The sequence below is a fragment of the Pagrus major genome, chromosome 23 (assembly GCF_040436345.1).
Source record: "Pagrus major chromosome 23, Pma_NU_1.0".
Taxonomy (NCBI): Eukaryota; Metazoa; Chordata; class Actinopteri; order Spariformes; family Sparidae; genus Pagrus; species Pagrus major.
The window spans coordinates 13,345,280-13,369,608 of record NC_133237.1 but is presented as its reverse complement, the minus strand read 5'-3'; the positions used below and the strand labels follow the sequence as shown (position 1 = coordinate 13,369,608).

Below are 24,329 nucleotides of genomic sequence, written 5' to 3'. Positions count from 1 at the left end.
AGGGACCAAAGACCAAACACACTGCCACACACCTACACCCACACCCACCTGTGTGCTGTTGCCCTGGCTGCTGAGGTCGGATCGTGTGGATCTGATGGACTGTGTGGTGGAGCTGCCGTTGATCTGAGGGTTGGCCGAGCCGTTGGATATGGATGGACCATCGTAGTCTGCACACAGAAGCCCACAGATTGCTTTTTTACACTCTAATATAGATAGTCTTTATGATCTCTGTACATGGTTCATATTCATGAATAATAGTAAAACATTGTGATTATTTTTTTTTTGTTATTTATTAATTTAAATTAGCATACATAGCCTTTTGTTAGTACAGTCCTACCTCTGACATGGTTGACTGTGGGGACAACCCCCCTCCTCTTGAAGTGCTCGTCTGTGTCTGGATCCACCACCAACAGCCAGGTCTCATCTCCACCTTTCTTTATGAAGGCCACCACCTCTGCATGCCGCATGCCCTCGATGTTCACGCCATTTACCTGGAGAACACAGAGAAAAGAGAGGGGTTTTTGTTAGGAGGGAAGGTGGAGTTTAAAAAAATAAAATCATTTTTTTCATTGCTCTTCTTGCTCCTTCAGCACAATACACACTGTGATAACTTGGATTTCAGGTGATTTTATGAGATTATACAGATTTTGGTAAACACAGACAACAGCAACTGACTGAAAAGCTTTACTTGGCTGTTTGAGCAGACTTTAAAATAAAACAGACTACTCAATTAATGGATTAGTTGATCAAAAGAAAATTATTTGCCAACTATTTTAATACTTGATGTCATTTTTCAAGCAGAAATGTCCTGCTTCTGAAATGTGAGGATTTGCAGCTTTTGTTTATGATTTATGAAAGTGAATGAAGAGTGTTGGTTGGACAAAAGAAGCAATTTGAAGACGTCACTTTGGTCTCTAGGAAATTGTGATGAGATTGTGATTTTAAAGACTAAACAACTAATGGATTAATTATGAATAAAAGTCTTGTCATGTCAGTGGTTAGATAGAGACACATTCATTTTTATTTTGAACGAATCACCTGAATTAACCTACTTCACGTCAATGCTGAGAGCCTGTGTTACCTCTTTCATCCAGCAGGTGGAGCCATAAAACAACATACTGATTATCCACTGTTCAACAGGACTCTCAGAGCACCTGGACCACTCTACTCAGTGTTAGCCAAACTATTGACATTAATCATGAATTCTTCATTCTTCACAGATGTGCACACAGCTGTGGGAAGTTTTGATGTAACGCATTAAAAGAAGACTTTCTGAAAGACGCTCCAACAATCAAAAAACATTAACAACAGCTGCACAGAGGGACACAATGAATATGTGTACATGTGACCGACCATCTGTGTGACAACATTACCCTTGTCTCTACACCTAGCTTGCAAAACACAATAGCCAGTTATTGCTCTTATCTAGATGCTGCGTGCATTTGGAGGCCTGCGTTTCAACAGCTTTGTCTAGACCTCGGCCTCTCAGAGGCAGGTAGAGGCGCACCGCGCCAAGTTAGTGTTGGTACACAATCAATTATTGATGGCTCTCCTAGGCTCCGGCTATTGTGCTGGTCTCAGGTGTCAGAGTCCTGAGGGGGAATTTGTTTAAAATTCACTGCTTATGACAAGATGGGACATGCAGAAATTAGCTTTTGCTTTTATTTGTGGACAAGGAAAATGGGGTATAATAAATATGGAAAATATGCGCAACGAGACAGACTTTTATAGGTCTATCACAGAAGAAAGGAGAGAAAAACAAGATCAACTGAGAGACAGTGGAAGGGAAACAATACTAGAAATAAGTTGGAAGAAGTGGAATCAACAGGTGGAAAACATCTCCTCTCTTTCATATAAAAAATCTCAGATCTATCCTTTCTTCCCATGAGAGACAGATAAGACAGTCAGACAGGCAGGCAGACATGAAAAACAGACATCAGTCAAGCAGGGACGTAGACAGACAGATCGAGAGAGAACAAGCATCTTTGTATTCAGCCAAACAACAGGTGTTGTGTCATGTTTCACAGCCCTTCATTAACAGTCCATCCCACACAAGACAATACACTCTGCTCTCTGCCCACTGGGCTAATTAATACACGCTGCAGGAACAGTACAGGAGCTTATTTCTCATGGGACTGTTCCTCAGGGAACAAGTGTGTGTGTGTATGTGTATCTGTGTTAAGTGTGTGTTTAAGTGTGTGTCTCATCAAAGTCAAGGGGGGTCCAGCCACCTGAAGTCCACTGGCACATTTTTGAAGTGGTGTGTGTGTGCGTGTGTAAGAGCAGCTACAGATAAACCTGGATTGATCAAACGTAAATGTGACATGAACTGAAGCTAGAAGAAACTCCAAGATATTGTTAAACAAGCTGTTATAGATAATCTATGGTTCAGTGACTGCACAGCAATTTTTGTTTCCTCAAATTTCCTCTGATTTAGCTGTAATTTAGTGGAAATGTAATGTTCCCACAACAGCTGTCATGTTCACTAGTGGAAAGAGTGAGTGGCACATTTGCCAAATCAAGACTAGAAATGTGTCATAGTAATGTCTCAGCAAAGGTCACTGTTTCTTTATTGACATGATAGATATGGGCTTTTACAAAATAATTTTGTTCATGAATGTTTGTATACAATTTCATGACAATCTATCCAACAGTTGTTGAGATGTTTCAGTCTGGACCAAACTATTGTAAAAGTGTGTGTGGTGCCCTTTTGTATATTCTTTATTGTCACCCACAAGTTTGTCAGAGGTCCCAAGTACGCACTGTTGAGTGCAGGCAGAGCATAGAGACTGATGAGGCGTTGACTGGTGTCTGCCAAAACATCGGCAGCAAGCCGAGCTCTCACCATACTCTTTACAGCGCTCGCTGCTGATACACCTCCAGTGTAATGGGGCGTGGTGAGAGAAAAAGACAGCGAGAGACATGAGGGGGAGAGAGAAATCTGTCATGGTTGTTCACCTCTCTAACAAGCTGCTGACAGATAACACAAGCGCTGTCTTGACGCATGGTCAGAGACGGTTGCAATTATCAGCATGTACACACACACACGCACACGCACACACACACACACACACACACACACACACACACACACACACACACACACTTACAACTACCTCAACAGGGGCTCAGATTTTTTGGTCCAAAGAAAACTAAAACATGAGATAAAGTTGTCCTATACTCGTTTGTCGTGAAATCTCATATTTGCCAGAACACTTTAAGTGTTTACTTTACAGAATCCCACAGGAAATGAAAGATAATGTCAATAAAAAAACAGTGCAAAGCTTTACACAAACAGGAAACTCACAGTACTGTTTCTGTTCGTTAGGAACCACTAAACTTGGGCTGCAACTAACATAAAAATAGTTATTGATAATTAATTTTCTGTCAAGTTTGAGCACTAAACTGAGCAGATATTATCAGACATATTATTTATTTCTATGTAATTTCTACCCAGGTCTTTGCACATGCACACCATGCAAATGAAACTCCTCTATGAACTGACTTTGGCATAGCACTGTCTTCAGTAACTTTCAATTAATTTGTGTGTGAGCATGCAATTGTGACCTTCAATTTATGTCTCTGTGGAGAGATGTGGTGACCTGTTACAGGATGTTCCCACACACTCTCCTCAGCCATCTAATGTTCCAGTGGAGCATCAGGACATCAGCATGTTCTAATGCCAAGACTGCTACTGAAGTGTGATCAACAACTGCACTAATCAACGGACAGCTGCAGGTCTGCTCGATTCTCCTTATCACAGTTACAGTTATTGGACCATACTGATGGTTATCCATGTTTTGGTCCACTTACAACATACCGTCTACAGTACAATATATTACTGTCAACTATTTTGCAAAGCATATCATACATTTAAGTAAGTAAGTTCACTTTAATATGAAAATCTTGAAAGAAATAGTTTGATATTTTGAAAAATATTCATATTTGCTTTCTTGCTGAGAGTTAGAAGAGAGGATTGATGCTACTTTCATTGGTGTTTGGTAAATATGCAGCAGCCAATAAGCTTAGCTTAGCAAAAAGACTGGAAACAGGGGAAACTGCTAGCCTTAAATCTCTTGGCACATAACCCTCTGTGAAAAAAATCCAATTGTTGTTGTTTTTGTTCAGATTAAAAAATGTTATCTGTGAGTTTTTGGTACCTTTGCACAAAGCCAGACTTGTCATGCTTTTGGTTTTCAGTTTAGATGTTTCCTGTTTTATTTTGTAGAATTCATCCTTGTGTTTTGTTGTGACTTCCCATTTCTTTTTCCCACCCTTTTTCTTTGTTCACCAGTGTTTCATTTGTTAATTAGTCCCTGTGTATTTGAGCCTGTGTTTTCCCTTTGTCTTTGTCAGTTTGTCTGTTTCCCCACGTCAGTCCTGCGTTCTCTGTCTCCAGTCCTGTTTTGTTCCTGGTGCCTCTGTGTTTGCCCCTCATGCTCTCCGCCTTTGTGTGTTTTGCAGTCCTGCCCGTGTTCCCTGAGTTTCATCCCAGTTTCTACTTTATTTAGTTTTAGTATTTCTCTTTAGATTACCCAAACCTGTCAGTGTTGTTGCCTGCCTTTTTTGTGGCCTGGATTTTGATTAACCCAATTGTTGTGTCTGCATTTGGGTCCTCATCTATTTGCAAGGCTTAACAAGACTGATTGGGTGTGTCCCAATTCAGGGGCTGCATCCTTCGAAGGATGCATTTGAAGGCCAATTATGTCACGCCTTCAAAGACCGCAAAGGCCACGTCCTTCGAAGGATGCAGCCCCTGAATTGGAACACAGCCACTGTTTCCAGTCATTATGCTAAGCTAAGCTAACTAACTGATTGCTCCAGCTGCATGTATTTACTGTACAAGAGAGCGGTATTGATCGAGTAACGATCTTCTCCTCTAACTATTGGCAAGAAAGTAAAATATGGCTATTTCATGAAATGTCAAAATATTGTGTTAATTTCTTCTGTGTTGGATATTTTCCCAAAATTTCTTATGAGTTTACCATATTTTAATGGTCAGCTGGTCATTGGAGAGACATTGAGAGCATTGTTAAAAATGTTGCCCTCTCAACTGGATTACCTTTAGCAAAAAACTATATGAAGGAATATTTTGTTGACGAGTCACTTAAGTTGATTTTAGGACATTTTGTCACAAACTGCTATTAAATGGAACAACAGCTGCCTGGAAGGTAAGCGATTAATCATTAACTTGTCGGGAAAGTTGTCTAAAACATACAAACACAGGACAAGTATGTTCCTTTACATTCTAGGGGCTCTTTAATGAACTCTGTTTAACCTTACGATCAGACCCTATTGGGATCCTGTTTGGCCTGCTCTGCTGCCTGGCCTGAACACTGATGTACAGCCAGTGAGGGCAAAGGTCATGGGAATGAAGGGTGAAAGTTGTGTGTTTACGCTCAGATGAAAAACTACTTTAAAATGAAAATGAAGTTGACAGAGCACCCATGGTCTTTGTCACCCATTTCCTCACCCCTTTCAGACATTAGAACAAATGACTTTTAACCTTTACAGTATCTGACTGCCATGTAGTCCCCTCCTTTCTGCTCCTTATTTTCTTTCTCAACCACCACGCACTATCTATCTTTATATCTCTCAATCTTTTAAAAGAAGAGACATACATAAACTCACTCCTCCTCCCCTCCTCCCCCATGTCTGCCCCATGTCAGCTCCTGCCATCAGACTGATTTATAACCTCTCCTCTCCCCTATGACCGGCTTCTCCAGTCTGACACACAGGGTGAAGATTGAGTCCAGGCTTCGGTCCTGTTATTGTTAAGACAGGGGCCTGACAGTAGACACGAGTGTGACTGCTGCCATTTTAGTTACAGCTGTGACAGTGTATATAGATGGGGGTCACATCTGTATTTGATCAAATGTGGAAGAATGCATGACATAAAGCTTTAGACTAAAGTTTTTTTTAGACTATCCTAACAGCTTTGTTCTAAAGTAGAAACAAACTTTAATTAATGATATAGAAACTTTTTTGAACCACTGTAAAAACATAATAACTCCCTTACATATTTGTTTTGTGGTTTAAAAACACAAGTAAATTAGCTCCAATAGCAGCCAATAGCTACTTTCCCTGTAAAAGGGTAGGCAGTACTGTGTGTTGGTGTGTCATAGAATCAAGGGTCAAGAAAAGGAGATCTAAGCGAACCTAGATTTGTATGGAGGTAATGGATTGAATGGTTGTGTGGAAATGTGGGCACATATGCAAAATCAGCGAGTGTAGGCAACCAGCAACACACACACAGCACACACACACCTACAAAGACAAAACCACGCTTCTCCAAAGTGACGAGATGAAGGCTTACGAAAGGCCTCTGGAGCAGTTTTCTTACACGCAGTAAATCATACTCTTCTCTGACATGTAGCAGACAAACCCAGGATCATTTATCAATATCACCTCATTAGCATGCTCACATGTCTCCTCATTCCTCTGCTCAGCTCTGCTGTTTCAACCCAGTGCATGTTAAGTTATTAGGGATCATTGAGATTGCTTCATTTTATGTGTGAAATTGTTTTGTGTTGTCTTAATACTCTCACGTGTACGTATAAGTTTAGCTGCCAACGAAAGAAATAATAATTTTTAAATTGCACAATCAAACACAATTTGTATTTGAATCCCATATTAAAAACAAAACAGAAAAAGAACAAAAGGAGTGTGTAAAATGGGAGAAAGTCCAGATTAATTTTAATGTGGCCTGAATTGTCTATTATAAAAAATGAGAAAGCTTTTGACAAAAATCTGAAAAGCTCCCTTGGCAATTTAGCATGCACTTTTGAGACTGTTCCCACATTAACAGACAAATATAACTTCAAAAATGTAGATGCTCTTCGTACCTGTTCAGATCTGTACATATCTGAATAATGTAATTGCATTTGTTTACATCCCACACTCATACATGACAATATAATGCAGTCCAATACAAGAGCTGTTTACTGCAGGACTTCTGTATTGGAATACATTATACTGCCAGGTGCTACTGTTCTTATGGCTCCTCCGTCCTACCTCAACCAGCCTGTCTTGAGGCCGGAGCCCGGCGTGGTCTGCAGCTGATCCTGGGTCTAGTGAGCGGATGTACTGTCCGGGCCTGGATCGATCACTGTGCAGGTTGAAGCCGTAGCCCATCCCAGACCGCACCAGGTGGCACAAACGTGGAACGAGCTCAGACGGGTCCACTTGGGGCCGTGACTGGGACTGGGGCTGGGTGTGGGCTTCAGCCTGGACAAGAGCCTCCTGGAAGAGATGAAAAAAGTGTGTGATTTTGCATTGTGGAAACACTAATCCTTTTGCTTTTTCCCTCGAAATTGAGTTGATGATGACAACTAACTGATTTTAGTTGTGCATTAGGGTCTGAAGCACAAGTTGTACCAGTAGTTGTACCACTGGTGGACTTGATTAACCCTCTGTTAGAAAAGAATGCAGTGCAAAGTGCCCTCTAGGATGACCCTTTGGTAGATAAAACATGATAAAGCATGGTCACTATTCACCACTGAGTTGTACTGTAAATGATCAGTCTGGGGATTAGTTTGTTTTTGGAGAATATTTCAGAACAAACTGATTCTCATACAGTATTGTCAACACTCAATCTTTGTATATGGAGTGTAATTTGAGGGACCCGTTTGGAGCGATACAAATTTCACCAGTATGGCTCAGATGAAGCAGCATGCTCACATAATAACAACACAGTTTCCCATTTATCAAAGTGATGACATCTTTTATGTACAGTGTGACTCACTAAAGTTATACAACCATGGCTCAAAATTGGAGAAGAGAGATACAATGGGGATTTTAGTATTAGATATAAATGCAAAGGTTCATCCATTGGTTCATGATGAAGAGTTCGATGGAGCGATCATTCTCAGTTAGGAGGCCTCTAATAAATACACCAAAACTGGTATTCACATTGCTCACAAGCTTATAAAAGAGGCTTAAATGTTGCAGCATTTGTCGAAAGACGGGGCGAGAGGTATTCTGCTGTATGCAGAGCATGTGAACAAAGCAGGTGACTAGAAAAACACCTTTCAAGCCTGTATTGTATTGTGAGGGAATGCAGTTTTAGTAAATCATATTCAATGTACTATATAATGTGTTATATAGTGAATGTGATGCGAGATCTCCTTTTAATGTTTTCATTCTGTGCTGCCATTCAATTGTACAATAGATGTCACATTTTATTATACCGGAGCGGTCCATTTGCAGCACATCACTGACACGTCTAACAGCCTGGACCAAGACATTTATAGAACCTGTATAATTGTGCCTCGAGCGCTACAGTGTGATCACACTGATTTACCACCTACACGCCGGGAATAAAATGTGCAGTGAGAAGGATGATAGCATTGGTTGCAAACTCTGTAACCTCTGATATTATCTGTAGAGGTAACAGACAGGTAGAGGAGGTGTTGGCTGACCAAGTATGAGTCTACATGCTGCGTGCACAGGACAGATCTGCAATCATATTACGCAACATGAGAAGTTTCCACTGCATATGTGAAGCTTCCATCATAGTCCAGCTTGTGCATGCTAAAAATACATATGGAGTATGTGGGCAGGGTGAGATAGAGAGATAGAGATAGATAGAGAGAGAGAGAGAGAGAGAGAGACAAAGGTACTACAGTGCGCAGAGAGGAGAAGATGGTTTCTGATTTATTCTGACAGAAAAGGAAGATGCCAGCTTTTTAAAAACTGTTTACTTTAAACTTATTATTGCAAATGTAGCTTAAGAACTATGGCTGTACAACAGTACCTCTGCTTCTGCCACTCAACTGTAAAAAAATAACACAGATGGCAATTTATAATTTCATTTCAGGCACTGAATTCTTTAGTGTAGCAGTGATCTGGGCAGCCTGCCCTGAAAAGGAAGGAGAGGGAGAGAGGAAGAGTAACAACAACTCTCATGAGTCCCTCCAGATCCTCCTTTTCCTGGCTGGAGAGGAAGTGCTAGGGAGAGAAAAATACATCTACATTCGAATGTATTAGCATCCTGGGATCTGGGCGAAAGGAGAAAAATGGCAGACAGAGAGAGAGGAGAAAGGGAACAAGCAAGGAGGGAGAGTGTGCGTGGGAGGGACAGAAAATTAGATGCAGCGAGAGGATTGAGAAAGAGAGTTCAAGAAAAGAAACAGTCATGTTAAGAGTATGCAGAGAAACACAGCAGACTGATAAACAGATAAACAGAGAGGCAGAGCCCTGTAGAAAAAAAAAAAAATTAAGATGACAGACGTTTCCAGTTAGCGACGACGGCGAGGAAAAGAGTTCGCAGTGGAACTCCTCTAACATAAACAGTGAGAGTAGCACAGCTGGGAGTCATTATGTGGGGGAGACGCAAGTGTCTGCCAATCTAACCTCCGACTGCCTCTCAATGCATGTCCACACCCCGCTAATCACCCCCTGGGGCCTGTGCCATCTCTTAAAGTCGGAGTCTTTGACGTTAGTGAGCATTGATTTGGTCATTTTGTGCTGTGGGTTTGATCTGTACAAGCTTAATTGTGCACAAGTGTCAGACATTGAGGGTGACAACGCGACCCTGCGTGCGTTGTTTGCTGATTACTGATGGCGGCTGGATGCAGATGTCTGACTTGTGTGGGAAAGTGTAAAGGACCTAGACTCCTGGTTTCAAAGATATGAGCCAAAGAGGGTTTGAGTTGCCACACAACTTCTTCTCCAAACCGAGGGGCCAACAAATGGAATGCGGTCACCGTGTTTGTTTGAACTGTGGGTGTTGAGAACTTCATGGTTTTTGTGAAAAATATTTTGATGAGACAGAAAGAGAGAGACAGAAATGTGATGTAGATTTTCCCCCGATGTCAGCGATCTAGTTTGTAAGCAGGAAAGCAGTCAGCTATCAGCATCGGACATTTTCTCCAAAAGTTCCAATGGGAGGAGGCGCAGCGGGAACTGCTGCGAAAACACACAATCCATGTTTTTTTTCCAGGCGGCTAAAAACAAGTTCATGTGGAAAATTCTGCAATAAAACAGGGTGCAATTCTATAAGGAAAACACTATAGAATATTTCACGCCCACAGCAGAACATTACAGAGTTTGATGCCCCAGCACAACGCTCACACATGTCCTGACCTCAGCGTCCGACTGCAGCACACTGAGAGGATGTGCTGTCAGAGGGACGAGTGCCATCCAATGAATTCCTTCAGTTTCCTGTCACAATCAGCCTTTGTTTCTGTCAGTCTACATGTGGGGGAGAGAGCCGTGTACACACAACACTGTACGATGTTTGATTCTGTGGTTGGGTTACGCAACTTTGATTACATTAGATTTGATTTTGATTACGTTGCGTGTTATATTCCGACATGAATTGCGTAAAAATTCACACATAATTCATCTTTCACTAAACTCTGACCCCCTTTGTGCCAATGTGTGTCATTGCTTTCAAGTTTTCTCTCGGCATTTAACATCTGACTTTTGTCTTCAGTGGGAAAAAGGTACAATCTGCATTCATTCCCAGGTCAAATGACTCTTCAGTACTGTGTGTGTTTATAAAACTCGCACATAAACCGACATTTTGGTGCAGTGGTATCAGGTTTAAAAGCAGGGAGGAACACTAGACTACAACAAAGAATTCAGTGATGACGATCAGTGTTATCTTTTCCTGGCTTCTAAACTTACTGGACTGTTCTACTTGTTTTACCATTTGCCTTTATCCACCTGATTATTATATCACACATTATTGATGATTATTTATTACATCACTGTGTTAGTGTTTGTGAAAGTACCAATAGTCATCCCTACAATATTGATGCAGTATCAATATTGACCTATTTGATCAAACATATTGTGATATTTGATTCTGATATCTGATATTTGACCAAGTTTAATGTTTTTTTTGTGGGATTTTTCTGATTAGACAACAATTCATAAGATAACTAAGTTTGACTTTTTTCTTTTTAAGTCAGCAGTGTTGACGTGTCTACATGTGTTTGTGACTGTATGTATGAGACCAGTTTACACGTTTAATTTGCGTGTCTATCTGTGCACATGTGTATATTTCCCTCTGTATGCGACCGCTGGCAGTGACGATGGCAGTTGATGAAACTAGATCGCAGCTTGCTGAATAATTGAGCGGTGGCCTACTGCGATGGATGGATCATGACCGCTGTTAACCCTTTCACAGCCAAGGATCACTGGCTCACTGCTGGCTCAAATGTGTTTGGGCATGCATGCATGTGTGTGTGTTAATGTGTGTTGAGTTGCTACAAAGAATCTTCAAATCCTGTGTGCCTGTGTGTGTGCGTGTGTGTGTGTAAGGCATATTGTCAACAACACTTTCACTTGCACGCTTCCCATAGGGGATTATCGTTAACTTAATATCCCCATTCTTAGATCAGGAGGTCAAGTTTCCTTTCAACCCTGAGTCGAAAGTATGCAGTTTTTCCTGCTGAGTTTGGTTTGCTGAATGCAGATATGGCAAGGTCTGACGCATGTCAGCATACAATATCTTACTGTAGGAACTATTTTCAGTTCAACGTGCACTGCAAACACACTCATCATTGGAGATAAAAAACTACAATTACTGTATATGTGCATCTACTATACCAAATTCAGGTAAAGTAAAGTAAAACCTTAAAACAAACAAGAAAGCATTGTGCCAAAATATTTTGAGGGGAAATCCAGTCTACAGTTAAACTAAAAGCACATTCACTGGTTTTTGTTCCATGGCCCTGATGAAATTTTTTATGACTTTCCATAACTCGACCAGAGTTCTTTCATGAGCTAAAAATTGTATCCCAGTTTGTTAATGTTTTTTTTTCTCAGCTTGGAAACGTTCCACTGGAATCAACAGTCTGTTTTCCAGCTGGGCTTGTTATGCAGAGATTACCATAAGCCTACAGTGTTGAAAACAGACTTCTGCCGCAATAAAACACCAATCATGTCGGAGGACACATTCAAATGTATTCCTGTAACCCCAGAACATTGACAATTGTCTCACTTTTTGGCACATGACTTGAATCTATACTTGACTATCTTTGTCTATAGTAATGCTGTCCTGAATCACTGTTTTGGGGCTTTGAAGCATTCGTGAGATTGATCTGGGAATATTACGATACTTTATTGTGTCCTGTGGCAATTTTCTTGGGCTCAGTGTTGCTGAATCTGACAGTTGTCTTACCACAATTAACATTCAGGGACCACATACATACAGTACATTGTATTTACATCCAAGTGCAATAAAACAAACAGACAAAAACAACATATTGCACATATATGTTGTCAAATCAAATCCTCAACATCTAATCTATCAAACTTGTGGTCATTATTTACCTTTATACTTTATATGCTGTTATTGTAATTATGAATCCAATGAGAGATGAAGACACAAGGGATGTTTTTACATACATCTCCATTACTTGCTCTCTTTATCAGAGATAATTGAGGGATGATTTGGACTTATAACCACGGCAGTGGTACAAACAAATCAGTTAAAAGTCAACGACAGTCAGTGTTAGCATTAGCTAATGCTAGCCTGCTACAGCTGAAAAAAATCAGTTAGCGACAGCCTGTTGTTGTTTTCTGACCCATTGTTTAAAAAATTACAAGAATTTTGCTAATCCCTGCTCTGCTTACTGTTGACAGCTGTAGCAACAATTACCAAGGAGATGATGGGGTAATGAACAGTCAATGTGCTGAAATAAGCGATGGCACACTTGACATGCTTGTTGGTATTGTATGTAATTTGAACATTGAACAATCTTGATTTACACCCTGTAGATTACATCGCTGCATTTAGATTGACAAGATGATTAAAAAGGGACGTGTCCTGGAAGCAGCAGAAAAGCCTACGTGCTGTCGGCCTGAAGCCAGAGTTCATCTATGACACCGATAAAATCTCATTAAACATGGTGCACTGAATGGAAACATCGCTGATGTTGCATGACACCGGTGAAGTACAAACAACAGTAGCATGTCAGTCTTTCGCTGATGTCACGGTTGAAAACCAGTTGCCGTTAGGACAGCAGTGGAACGAGTAAAGCCAGTTCCATCTGTTAGAGAGACGAGGTGGGGTTTTCTTTGAGTTTTCAACAATAGCTGAGAGAAAAACATGGCCTACACACATATCTTTTCTCAGATTTCGTGGTTTCAGTCTTATTTGGGCTGACATTGCTCTGTGTTTGGGTGACAGCATAGTGCACAGGCGTCATTGCTTTTCAAGTGTTACCAAAGGCCACATGAGGATCATTTAAAAGGCCTTTACCAAATTAAGAAAATTGCTTTGTGTCAGACACTCTGACCATGCAGCTCTACCCTCAAACTGTTAGCGTGTTCGTATATGTGTTTGGGTCTGCCCCACATGCAGCTGCTTTAACAGTGTTGCTCAAGCAGAGAAGAAAATGAGTGGGAAGGGAAATGACAGGCAGCTGGGGAGAAGCAGAGAGGGATTTGGAGCTTGTAAAAATGAAAATGAAGGACAGGGAATTGGAAAAAAAAAGTGACAGGAGTGATCAACGGAAGAGAGTAGGACTCAGCAATAGAGAGAGAATAAGGGCAAACAGAGGAGGAGAGGATGAGCATATGGAGGACAGGAAGAAGAGCAGCACCAGAGAGAGCAGAGGGAACATGAGAACAGAAGGACTGGCCAGAGATCTCGATAACCAACAGTTTTTCCCACTGTTGCTGTGGTGTGTTGCGTAACAGCACTGTGATACGAAGGTTAGCTGTGTGTGTTTGTGTGTCCAGCGCTGCTCTACCAGGACAAGACCTGCTGAGATCTGTTTACAATATCCCCTGCATTGCTGCAGTGTGTGTGTGTTACTTGCTGTTTAAGTGTTTCCTGAGATCATAACTCAGGAGTGAGTGAAAGAGACAGAGGAGAGTAAAGAAACAACAGTGAATGGACCTCTGGGAAAAAAAAGGATGGGTCAAGTAAGGAGCAGGAGCCAAGGAGAAACATGATCAGATTGGAAAACTGATACACTGTGTTGTATGGAGCATACTGTCATACTGTACTGTACTCGCCAGAATACCACCGGTTCAAGATGCAAAGTCGAGCCCCTGCTATTATACACAAATTTAGTAGATTCAAAGAATAGTTTGACATTTTTCATGGGAAATTCTAATAAATCTCATTTGCTTACTTGTCAAGAGTTCAGTGTAAAGATCATTATCACTTCATGTCTGTATGTTATGAAGCTGGATCCAGCAGCTGGTTAGCTTAGCTTAGCATAATGATTGAAAACATGGGGAAACAGCTGTTTTACCAGGTGTTGTGTGGTCGACTATTTCTTTGCTGGAAAGTGTTATTTTGTTCCCAAGTCTTCTTCCTTGTCCCCCCCATATGGTGCTGTAATTGGCTAGTACTCGTTGCTGCAAGGTGTCCTTCAGATTGCCAGAAAGAATGTGATTAAGGTGTGAGAAGGTCTGTTTTAACCCAAACGATGATCTTTTCCAAAACTCAACAAGTAGTTTTGTTGCCTAAACCTAACCAAACTTCAACTATGAAGTGGAAATTACAAAAACAGGTGACAATAACAAGTAAACGAGTCTAAAATAATATTGTGCCATTTGCCTGGCAACTGGTCCCGACATTAAAAATAGTCCCCTCCATAAAATGCACAACAGACATTTTTCCGCTTCCGTTTTTGTCTTCATTTAACAAACGAGACATAACGTGTAAATTACAGAGCAATAGAAGTACTAGTTAGCCGATTTTGTCTCCTTTGGACACAAATATGTGAATGGTATCAATCTTCTCATGTAACTTGAAGCAAGAAAGCGACAAAGGAAATTTCCCACACAGCAAGAAAAAACAAACAATTAAAAAAGATTAGGCCTGTAGGAGAGTAAACGGGATGACATTCTGTAAAAGTCAGGAGCTGAACTTGTCACGAGTCATTGTTTATAATGACTCAACATGCTGCGCTGTCACAGTGCCCCAGAGTCAGATTTTCATACCCTGTATCAGTCATCAGCACTAATGAATATGTGTCTTCATGACCAACAGTAACATGAACTTGAACTGAGTGTCTGTGCGGTGTTGAAAACTTCTTTACGATGTAAAGGCCAACGTCATGCCTTTATTTTACTGCCAGTCTTCATGCAGGTATGTGCTGGAGGGATATTTGATTCAAGAAGAGCTGTAGACCATAACAGCTTCCATTTATAGATGTGAGCTGACTTCAAATGGGCAGAGGCAACATTTCTCTTCTACAAAGATCAAAGAGTAAAACATCAATGATAGAGGGAAAATAGATGACGCTACTGGACTATGTAAAGAATAAGATTGAATTCACTCTCTCGATTCACCATGAATACAGCTGACAAGAGAGCAAAATGCAATTACTTCACATCGTAATACTGAGGGAAAACTTAATAATGAGCTGCTTGTAAAATTCTTCAAACTTTTGCAGGACTGACCTAAATATCTGATGACGCAGGCATGGATGTTGATGCTTGTTGTCATGTACCAGCTGTTCAAGGTGCCTGGAGCGCAACTGTCAGACTGACTGAAAAGCTGCAGGGCTGAAGCTGCAATCCGCTGCAGAACTCTTGAGTGCAAACATATTGTGAAGGGTGTTGTTACTGGAGGCCGAACTGTCACTGAGCGCAGCTGAGATCACGATGGATGTGGAGGCACTCAGCGTAACTGAGACATGTCTGATCTAAAAAGAATTGGTTGAAAAGCTTTGGTGAAACACATTTTTGTCCTTTGAGAAAAATGTCCCATTGGACACTGCACCACTCCACACATGCCAAGGTTTATCTGTCCCTTGAGTGTTTAAAGGTTGAACTCCCTTACTGAGTGTAACATCACTACAGGAGAACAAAGTACACAATCAAAAACATCAGACATTTTGTCTCCATGACCCAAATACACACTTGAGAAGTAGATCAAGACATGGATCTTACAGTAAAGCAATGAAATACAGAGTGAAACTGAAGAACCCCGATGATAAAATACACTGTTTCAGCAATGAATTGTGTAAAAATGTGCATTGCATTTGCACAGAAGTTGCTCAAAAACTATGACTACGACTACGGATGATACGCCTGTACTGCTAACTGCATCAAATCCAATCAAATATTCCTTGTTGTTGCTGGCATGTCTTGGCTCTGGCTGTTCTCAGGTCAGCTGTGGCTCTTAACAGGCTGTGCGTGGAATTAGCGAGATAGTGTTACTAGGGATCTACACAACATGCTGCATCAAAGTTTCAGTACAAATCACATATTTAAGGCCAATTCTTGTTTTTGTTCCTCACTGTATTTTCCTATCAATAGCTTCAGACGACTGTGTGAGTTAACAACCATTTTTAAGACCAAACAGGACCATAACTAAGTCAGTTTTTCATTTTTGTGACTCCATGAGTGCTTTGGCAACACATACTTTATGTTTGTACATGTCACCCTGATACGGCCTTTCTGCGGAAGACAGCTCAGGTTTAGTTTCCATGAGAACCTGCTGTATGATGTTAATTGAATTTTCCTGGACCTGTTTCATGCTGGTGGACACTGCAGAAGGGAAAGGATCAAAAGCAGTGATGTAGACAAACAAACAGTCAAAAATAATACCCGATGTCAGCGTCCAGATCACATCAACGGGCTCCTCCCTATATCGATCCATCAAGACGGTTTTGGTCAGCTGTTTCAGCCTGTACAATAACAGTATTTCCACACATACCTCTGTCTGTTTCATTCTCACGGTCAGAGCATATCATGAGGAGGTCATGAAACTAAGCAAAGACAGACAGAAAGAGACGGCGAGAGGGGAAAGAAGGCAAACCAACAGGTGGTTTAAACCCCTCTCTTACATTTTCTCCATCTGTCGCTCACTATCTTTCTTCACTCCATTCTTCCTTAATCTCCTATTTATTTTGTGCAGCACGCTCTCATCATCCATGTCATGGTATTTCATGTCTTCTCGCTGCCTAAATTCTTGAACTCTTTCTGACTTTCTGCCCCCCTCTTATCTCTTATCTTGCCTCGTGTTACAACACATGTATTGAAGTGGCTGCAGAATACAACATTTCTGCCTATTTGCATTTAAATGTCAATTTAAATTGTGTGGGCTGCTGGCGGTGCTGATATACTCAGCAGTTATGTGTTGCTATGTGTGTGTCACAGATGAGGGGTGTGAGGTTTGGAAGGTGAATGCAGCTATTTTCTCCTCCACTTCTCCTCCAACTGATCATCAGATAAAACAATGTTTTTATTTCCATATAAGTTCTTGTCAGTTTTTCCCTCTATCTGTATCTGTGTGTGATCGAAAAGCAGTTGATGTTGTTGGTGATGTAATGTTTTTGCATGTGTGTGTGTGTCCACACCCCTGTTATCAGTCTGTGGCAGATATCCCTCGTCCCTCGGTTAGGAATTAAGAGTAAGAGAGAGCGAGAGAGAGGAGTGTGACGGAGAATCTGAAGAGTTTAGTGAGGTGGTGGTGTGTATCAAATATGTGTATATGAAGTGGGTATATGTGTAGAGTTCAAACAGTCAATCGAAAAGTGACTTAAGCCATTTTGTAAGCTGGCTCCATCATCTCAAATAGAAGTATTTACAGATTTTCTTGTCTTCTGTGATGTGAAACAGAATATATTTGGATTTGGACTGTAAAACTTGACTATTAGCTTAAATTTATGATATTTAGTGCTTCATTATTTGATTAATCATGAAAATAAAATCAGCAGATTCATTAATAATTAAAATAATCATCATTTCCAGCTCTTTATGTGTCTGTATTTAAAACCTCTCTGCCCCAGACTGGTTAAGACATACTGTGACATCATCGAGACACAAACATGCACTGTACCACAGGCCTCACAGATGTCACCAGGCCAATAGATTTGTATCTGTGTGTGTGTGTGTGTGTGTGTGTGTGTGTCTGTGTGTGTGTGTGTGTGTCTGCAGCAGATGGACATAAATTCCTCTGTCCACTTTCTGAAGCATTATGAATGAATTAGCGAGGATTCCTGTCTCCTGAGACACCGCACACATCCTCTCTTATAATTTAATGCACACTAATCTCACCTCACACACATACAAACTCAGCCTCCCCCTCCAGTTGAGTCAAGTTACTCAAGCATCAACAGAATTGCTATCACATCTACTCGAGAAACGGATGGCTGCAATTAAACTGATCCAAGATGCTGATGTGCGAACTGAGCGGAACACAGCAGGGCCAGAGGGCCACTAGGAACAAATGCCTGAGTGTGTTTTTCAAAGTGTGTGTGAACACTGCGTGGATCGATGTGTGGGAATGTACTGCTGCACTCACAGATGTGAGAGACTCAAAGTGAACATGCGAAGGGGCTGACAATGGGTGAAATGGGCAGGAGAGAGAATAACAACACATGGATAAACCTGTGAAACAGCTCAGTTGTTACAACTGTGAGCTCGCTGGTCACAAGCACAGAAACTACACACCTGCTGAAAAGCTCTCTTCACTGCTTTCAAGGACTTCTCAGTCAACAATAAAGAGGTCTAGCAATGATGAATTTCTTTGTGCCTCCCTCTCTCTCTCTCTCTGTCTTTGTTTCTCTTCTTTTCTCTCTCTCTCTCTCTTTTGTATTTGTTGGCGATGATGCTGTGTGGGCAGCACATAGATCGATCCTCGGCCTGGCTACAGCCGACCTACGCTCCACTGATATTCCCACATCCAACAACTCATAGTTAAAAGATGAGATTGAAAAAACAGCAATAAAGAAGCAGAGCTAGTGTAATGTTTACCTACGTTATTTGTTGGGAAAGGCCCCAAAATCCAAAAGCTCAAGAAACTGACCAAATACGAGTGTTAATGATTTCAAAAATGTCAGTCCCAGATGATTGAAAGTCTACAGCCCTGTTTTCCTATATTCTGACCCAGTAAGGGCTATACAAAAGTAGTGCAATCTATAAATAATGCTGAAGATTTGGGTCAAGCTTCTCAGTTACTGGATTTACAATCTGTGGACGGGAGGCGTTCAGTAAAGAAATGTTACAGCTTCATAATATGTATAATTATGGTTTGGGGGATAATAATAAACTTTATTTGTGGAGGACTTTTCCATGGCACAGAAAGTCCAAGAAATGTAGGAATGTAACGTTGTATAAATTCGTTTTAAGTCAATGAGGTAACAAGATCAGTCTGTATCATTTGACTGCAGGGTCTGAGGTTGAGCGCAGGTACACATCTACACAAAAGCTGACAAGTGTATGCTGGAGCCAGATAAGAGTGAAAGATAACTCATACATTTTTTATACTTGGCTAGGTTATCAGGGTTTTCTTCATTGTATTGGAGGAAGCTATTATGCACTTAACAATCCCACTTCCAGGTTTTACCCCTACTCCTCGTTTTTGAGTGAACCCCTCGCCCCTCATAACAGAGTTAGAAGGGGTAATGAAATCTCCCCATATGAAATAGGACACCCCTCATACATCATCCGTTGACGTTGATGGTGTTTACGGTATGACTGGACATTTCCAACATGGCACCTTTCGCTGTGGCCATCACGGTATGATTACAAGGCCATTTGCAGTTTATATGATGGAGATAGAAAAGCACAGGCGCTCATAATTCGTTCACAATTTGATGCCATCAGTCAAGTCATTGAATAAAAAAAAACCCCTGCTTCATTACCAACCGCTCACGTTAGCAGTGCTTTATAGGCTAACATTAGCACCCTGTGCTTCTACCCTGCCAGTCTGCACTGATACAAGGGGATCGGTACCAACTGCAGCAACTTCACTGCTGGACTTAGGTTGAACTTCAGGCATCAAATGCCATCAGAGTCAGGGCGGGGGGATGTAGCATTGAAATACATCAAAATGTGGGACTGTCGTGCACAAATCAGCATTAACATTGTAATGTTAGCAAGCTAGCTGGTTAGCTACAAAGACTTCAGCAAACTGTTGCGATTGTTTTATGCTTGTTATAAAGAAAAGGACACTAAGAGTTCTCATAACCCTCGATTTTGAAGTTTTTTTTTTAATTTGAATGTTCACCCTTCCCCTCTATCTCAACAAGAATCTGGACGCCCTGCCTCTAGACAAGAACATGCAAAAGGGAGGGGTAGGGCTAAGTGGTAGGGGCAAGGGCTGTATTGGTATTGGGCCAAAGACTGATTTGCTGTCGAAGTAAAATAATTATATTTGTTGTTGTCCAAGTCCAACTACGTCCACAGAGAGACAGTCAGGTCAACATCTTCTGGCTTAACAATATATTATCAGCTCTGCATGCAGAGATAATACATGGAGACACACAGCTGTGTTCACACTCAAACACACACACTCTCACACACACATTTAATACAATACACTCGATTGTTCATGTCCCTCCTACATTAACTTACTAATTCAACCCTTTCTGTTCCTTAATTCCCCAGACACACACACACCCTCCTTCCCTACTTGTGACCCTTCCACGTTCTACAGGCCGTGTTTTTACTCCAGGAATTTGGTTTACTCTCTCTCTAACACACACACAGACACACGCACAGAATCCAGACCCCTGCGTCTTGATGTAACACAGTTGGTATTTAAAGGGGGGTTGGGGGTTTTCTCTTGAACACTGGCTCCAGATGTTGGTAAAGGATTACTGACTCACTCTCACCAAGGTTCGGTCACTTTAAAAACAAATCTGTGCAAACTCGTATTTCTTCCGATATTCTAAGAAAAGGCCTCAGTATTCGCTTTTTTGTAAAATGGGAAAGTTTTGTGCATTGATGACAGGTTAAATAAATGTTAACCAAATGAAATGCCTTCCGTCTGCCAAAAGGAAACACTTGACATTGTTTCCATGCTCCCACATCATCCTCAACTGTACAGCTACTGTTCTGCATGCACAACCTCAAACGCCTCATTTTTACAAAGCAACAAGGAACAAGCTCAGATATGTGCACCCCCCTTCAGTACGTCTGGGAGGCAGGCAGAAATGGAGCGCAGATGATCACACAGGCCGAAGCGCTGACTACCTCCAGACGACTCCTGTGCTGTGTGACGTTACATTAGAGCTGACAGGGGACATCTTTTTCCAATTATCCAGGGCAAAATAAGAAACCGAGTTGGGAACAGGACAAGGATGAGATGTCAGGGAGCCTGGCCTGAGCCATCATCTCATTTCGTGCTATTAGAAATTAATGGCCAGAGATGATTGTTGTGCTAACGGCAGCCCAAAATCCGCAAACCAGAGAGACATTTAAAGAATAATGTTCCAAGGAAGAAATGACAGCGGGTTTGCCTTGTCATGACAGTCAACATCTTCACAACATCTGCAAGAGATGCAGGAAAAACTGAGACAGAGATGAGAAATGATGTTTACTGCAGTTGTGGGTCTATTTAGAGCTGAAAGTCAGTGTAGAGAGCCGTGTCTCTAACACGTCTCATGCATCACGTTCACAGCGTTCACTGCTACAGAACGTCTCATTTTTCTTCTGTTTACTGTCAGCAAAGACATCTCTTCTGTTGCTCTCTCTCACAGATCACGAATGCTACTATTTGTGTTTATTTAAGCCTGACCCCCAGACCTCCTGCCCTGACCCTTAAAAACTGGGCTCTCTGACCATGTTGTTCTCACGCAGATCTCTTTCACTCAAATACTACAGAGATGCACATGTGTGAGTATTCTGTAGTTCTCTGTAGGGAGGATTTAGTGAAAACTGTTCTCTCTTGCGTACTTCATCTCCATGTTTGACTTGTTTAGTCTCTGCGGGTGTTTAGATGGAAATCAGTTTGTTAAGGTTTCACCGCCTGTGACACACGTGTGTCCTCCCATAGCCGAGCACAAATATGCACATAAACTTACCATGGTGTGAGTGCACAACGCAATATATTATGAATCTTTATATGTCACACACAGCTGTATTACATTCTTGACTGTGCACAACCTCCACAAACACACACCCCTCCCCTCTCTCTAACTGGTTTAACAGATGTGTGTGTGCTCTATAGGGAACAGATGATAACAGGACCCTGCAAATCCTACACACGACGTAGTGAAGTTTATTACAACACAAAGTACTGTTCACATGTCAGTCTGTGCGCTCGCAGCTGGGATCATCTGGGCTACTGCACCTGATTCATACTGTTTTGTGTCTGACTGACTAAAACCTCATCATGAGCTCCAAAGGAAACAATCTCAATAAAGGTCAAACTCATAATGGACATCGTGTCCTGTGCCCTTTCCTCTTTGTCTCTCTTCACCTTTCTCTCACACTTAACATTAATTTTTCACCTTACCAAAATTTTCCACGTGTGTCTTTCCAGCACACTGATCCTGATGCTGACTGTTACCACAGCAACGACTTTCCGTGTACTTCCTAACAAGCCTGGTGTTACACCAAGCAAGGAGTGCGGCGGGACTGGAAAGAACAACAACAAAAGACCACAATATGTGTGTGAGTACGGTGGAGGTCTCACCACCAACCGAGAGGGAAAATTCAGGCCAGTGGGAGGCTGGAGAGGAGAGAACCAGAGACAATATCTCTCTCAAAATGTGACCACTTCCATAAAACAAGCCAGGAACATGTCCGTCTCTATGTGGCTACATCTTTCAGTCTGTCTGCAAGGCATAATATCTGTGTTACGTGTTAATACATGACCTGTTTTCTTCCTCATGTGTTGAGAAGATGTTCAGTTAACATGCATTAAATGGGCAGCCAGCCTGTGCGCTGCGTGATGTCAGCAACAAGCACACACACAAAAAGGACGCAGGGATGCCAATTCTGCTTGAAACGAAGGGAAAACTGTACGTTTGGCTGAAATATATAGTCATTTTGTAGCAGATCATTTTCATGTGTAATTTTATGTATGCGATGTATGTGACCAATATTTCCACTCATGATTAATCTGCTGATTAGTTTCACAATCATTTGTCTGTAAGACATCGGAAAATGTTGAAAAATGACCGTCACAATATTTTTAGAATCAGTTGTGATGTAATCAAATGATGTCATCATTGTTTCTCACAGCAATGGTCCAAAATCCAAAGATGTTCAAAAGACAGAGAAAAACTGTTTTCACAACTAAAAACAAAAAAGAAAGACAAAAAAGAAAAATGTCAATGGAATATCAAAAAAGTTGCATTTTTTTTTTTTTTTTTGCAGAATCATTTTTTGTGCGTGTCTGTCATTGAGTTAAAAAAAAGCCTCTGGTGAGAAAGTGACACCTGACACTTTATCTTGAGCTTCCCTTGTAATGACACACCCACATGAGACACCTCAATGCATGTGTGTGTGCATAGGGGAGAAAACAGGCATGACGACAGAGCCCTGACACCTCAGGTGTGTGTCGATGTAAGAGGATACATCTCAAATCGGAGTCATAATGTTCTTGTCCTTGAAATGTCTGTCTTTTCCCAGCGAGCAGGAACAGGTGGACCTGAACATCAATCATTTTTTCTGTTTAATGTGTTTGATGCAGTCTGCTGGCTACCAATGTGCCTCCACGGAAATGACCAGGCAAGAAAATTGTTTGAGAGATGATAGGTAAGAGAGTGACTGCTGCTGAGCTCATGCCTCAATTTGACACAATTACTACTGTCTTGTCAGAGAAAGCTGGACTGAAGGCAGGATAAAATGTCTTTAAGTTACTTTTTGAGTTTTAGTCCAAGTCTCTTTATAGGGCTCACTTCAATCTACTAGTTTTTCAATTTCAGTACACTCTAACTACAAAACTTGAAAGACAATGAATATTATTTCAAGGCACAATTATTTTCAAGGAGAAAATAAACTGATCTACGTGCTGTTTTTTTTTTTTTTTTTGCCAGCAACTCACATATATTAGGGGATGTTTAAAAACAAAAAACCCAACTACAACAACAAAACAATTTTTTGGCTACACACAAGCCTCTACCCTTACCAGGCTTAAATAAGGTTGTGTAATTTACTGTCGGTCACGGTCAGCAATAACGTCCTATTAAGGCCTGAAAATTGAATTTCTAACAGCCTAACATGACTCAACTGTAATCCGGTTGTGCTGGAGACCTCGGTGAAGAAATTAGCAAAATAAAGAAAAATGGCTTTTGTTGATGGTGTATAGTTTGTTATATTGAATTAGAAATGCAGTATGAGAATGGACAATGGGGAGCACGAAAGCACAATGTTTCTATACGAACTGCAAGTAGACCCAAGAGGGTACACACACACACAGAGGCAAACAAAAAAGAAACCTGGGGGATGAGAGGTCATAAAACTGAGGAAAAATACAGGCAGTGTCATGTAACCTGGGGAACTCACACACAAACACACAAAACCCTGAATGGAGTAATTTACTGCACAAATGTGCAAGTGATTATAGATGCAGAAAAGGTTCATGTCTACATGTTTCTAACTGTGACCCTGTACATGCTCATGATTGTGTGTGTGGAGTGTCTCTGCTGTGTGTCCTTCAGGGCCTTACACTG

The 24,329-nt window shown here is 41.2% G+C and overlaps 1 protein-coding gene across 1 annotated transcript in view; it reads right to left on the bottom strand.

Moving 5' to 3' along the window:
- LOC141020184 (Na(+)/H(+) exchange regulatory cofactor NHE-RF2) overlaps nucleotides 1–24,329 on the bottom strand; it is a 32,551-nt gene that overhangs the window by 2,102 nt on the left and 6,120 nt on the right. The window contains exons 3-5 of the mRNA XM_073495253.1: nucleotides 7,015–7,242; nucleotides 338–491; nucleotides 49–167 (exon numbers count right to left, since the gene is read on the bottom strand). Coding sequence (XP_073351354.1) covers nucleotides 49–167; nucleotides 338–491; nucleotides 7,015–7,242 — 501 coding nt within the window. The remainder of the gene's footprint in view (nucleotides 1–48; nucleotides 168–337; nucleotides 492–7,014; nucleotides 7,243–24,329) is intronic.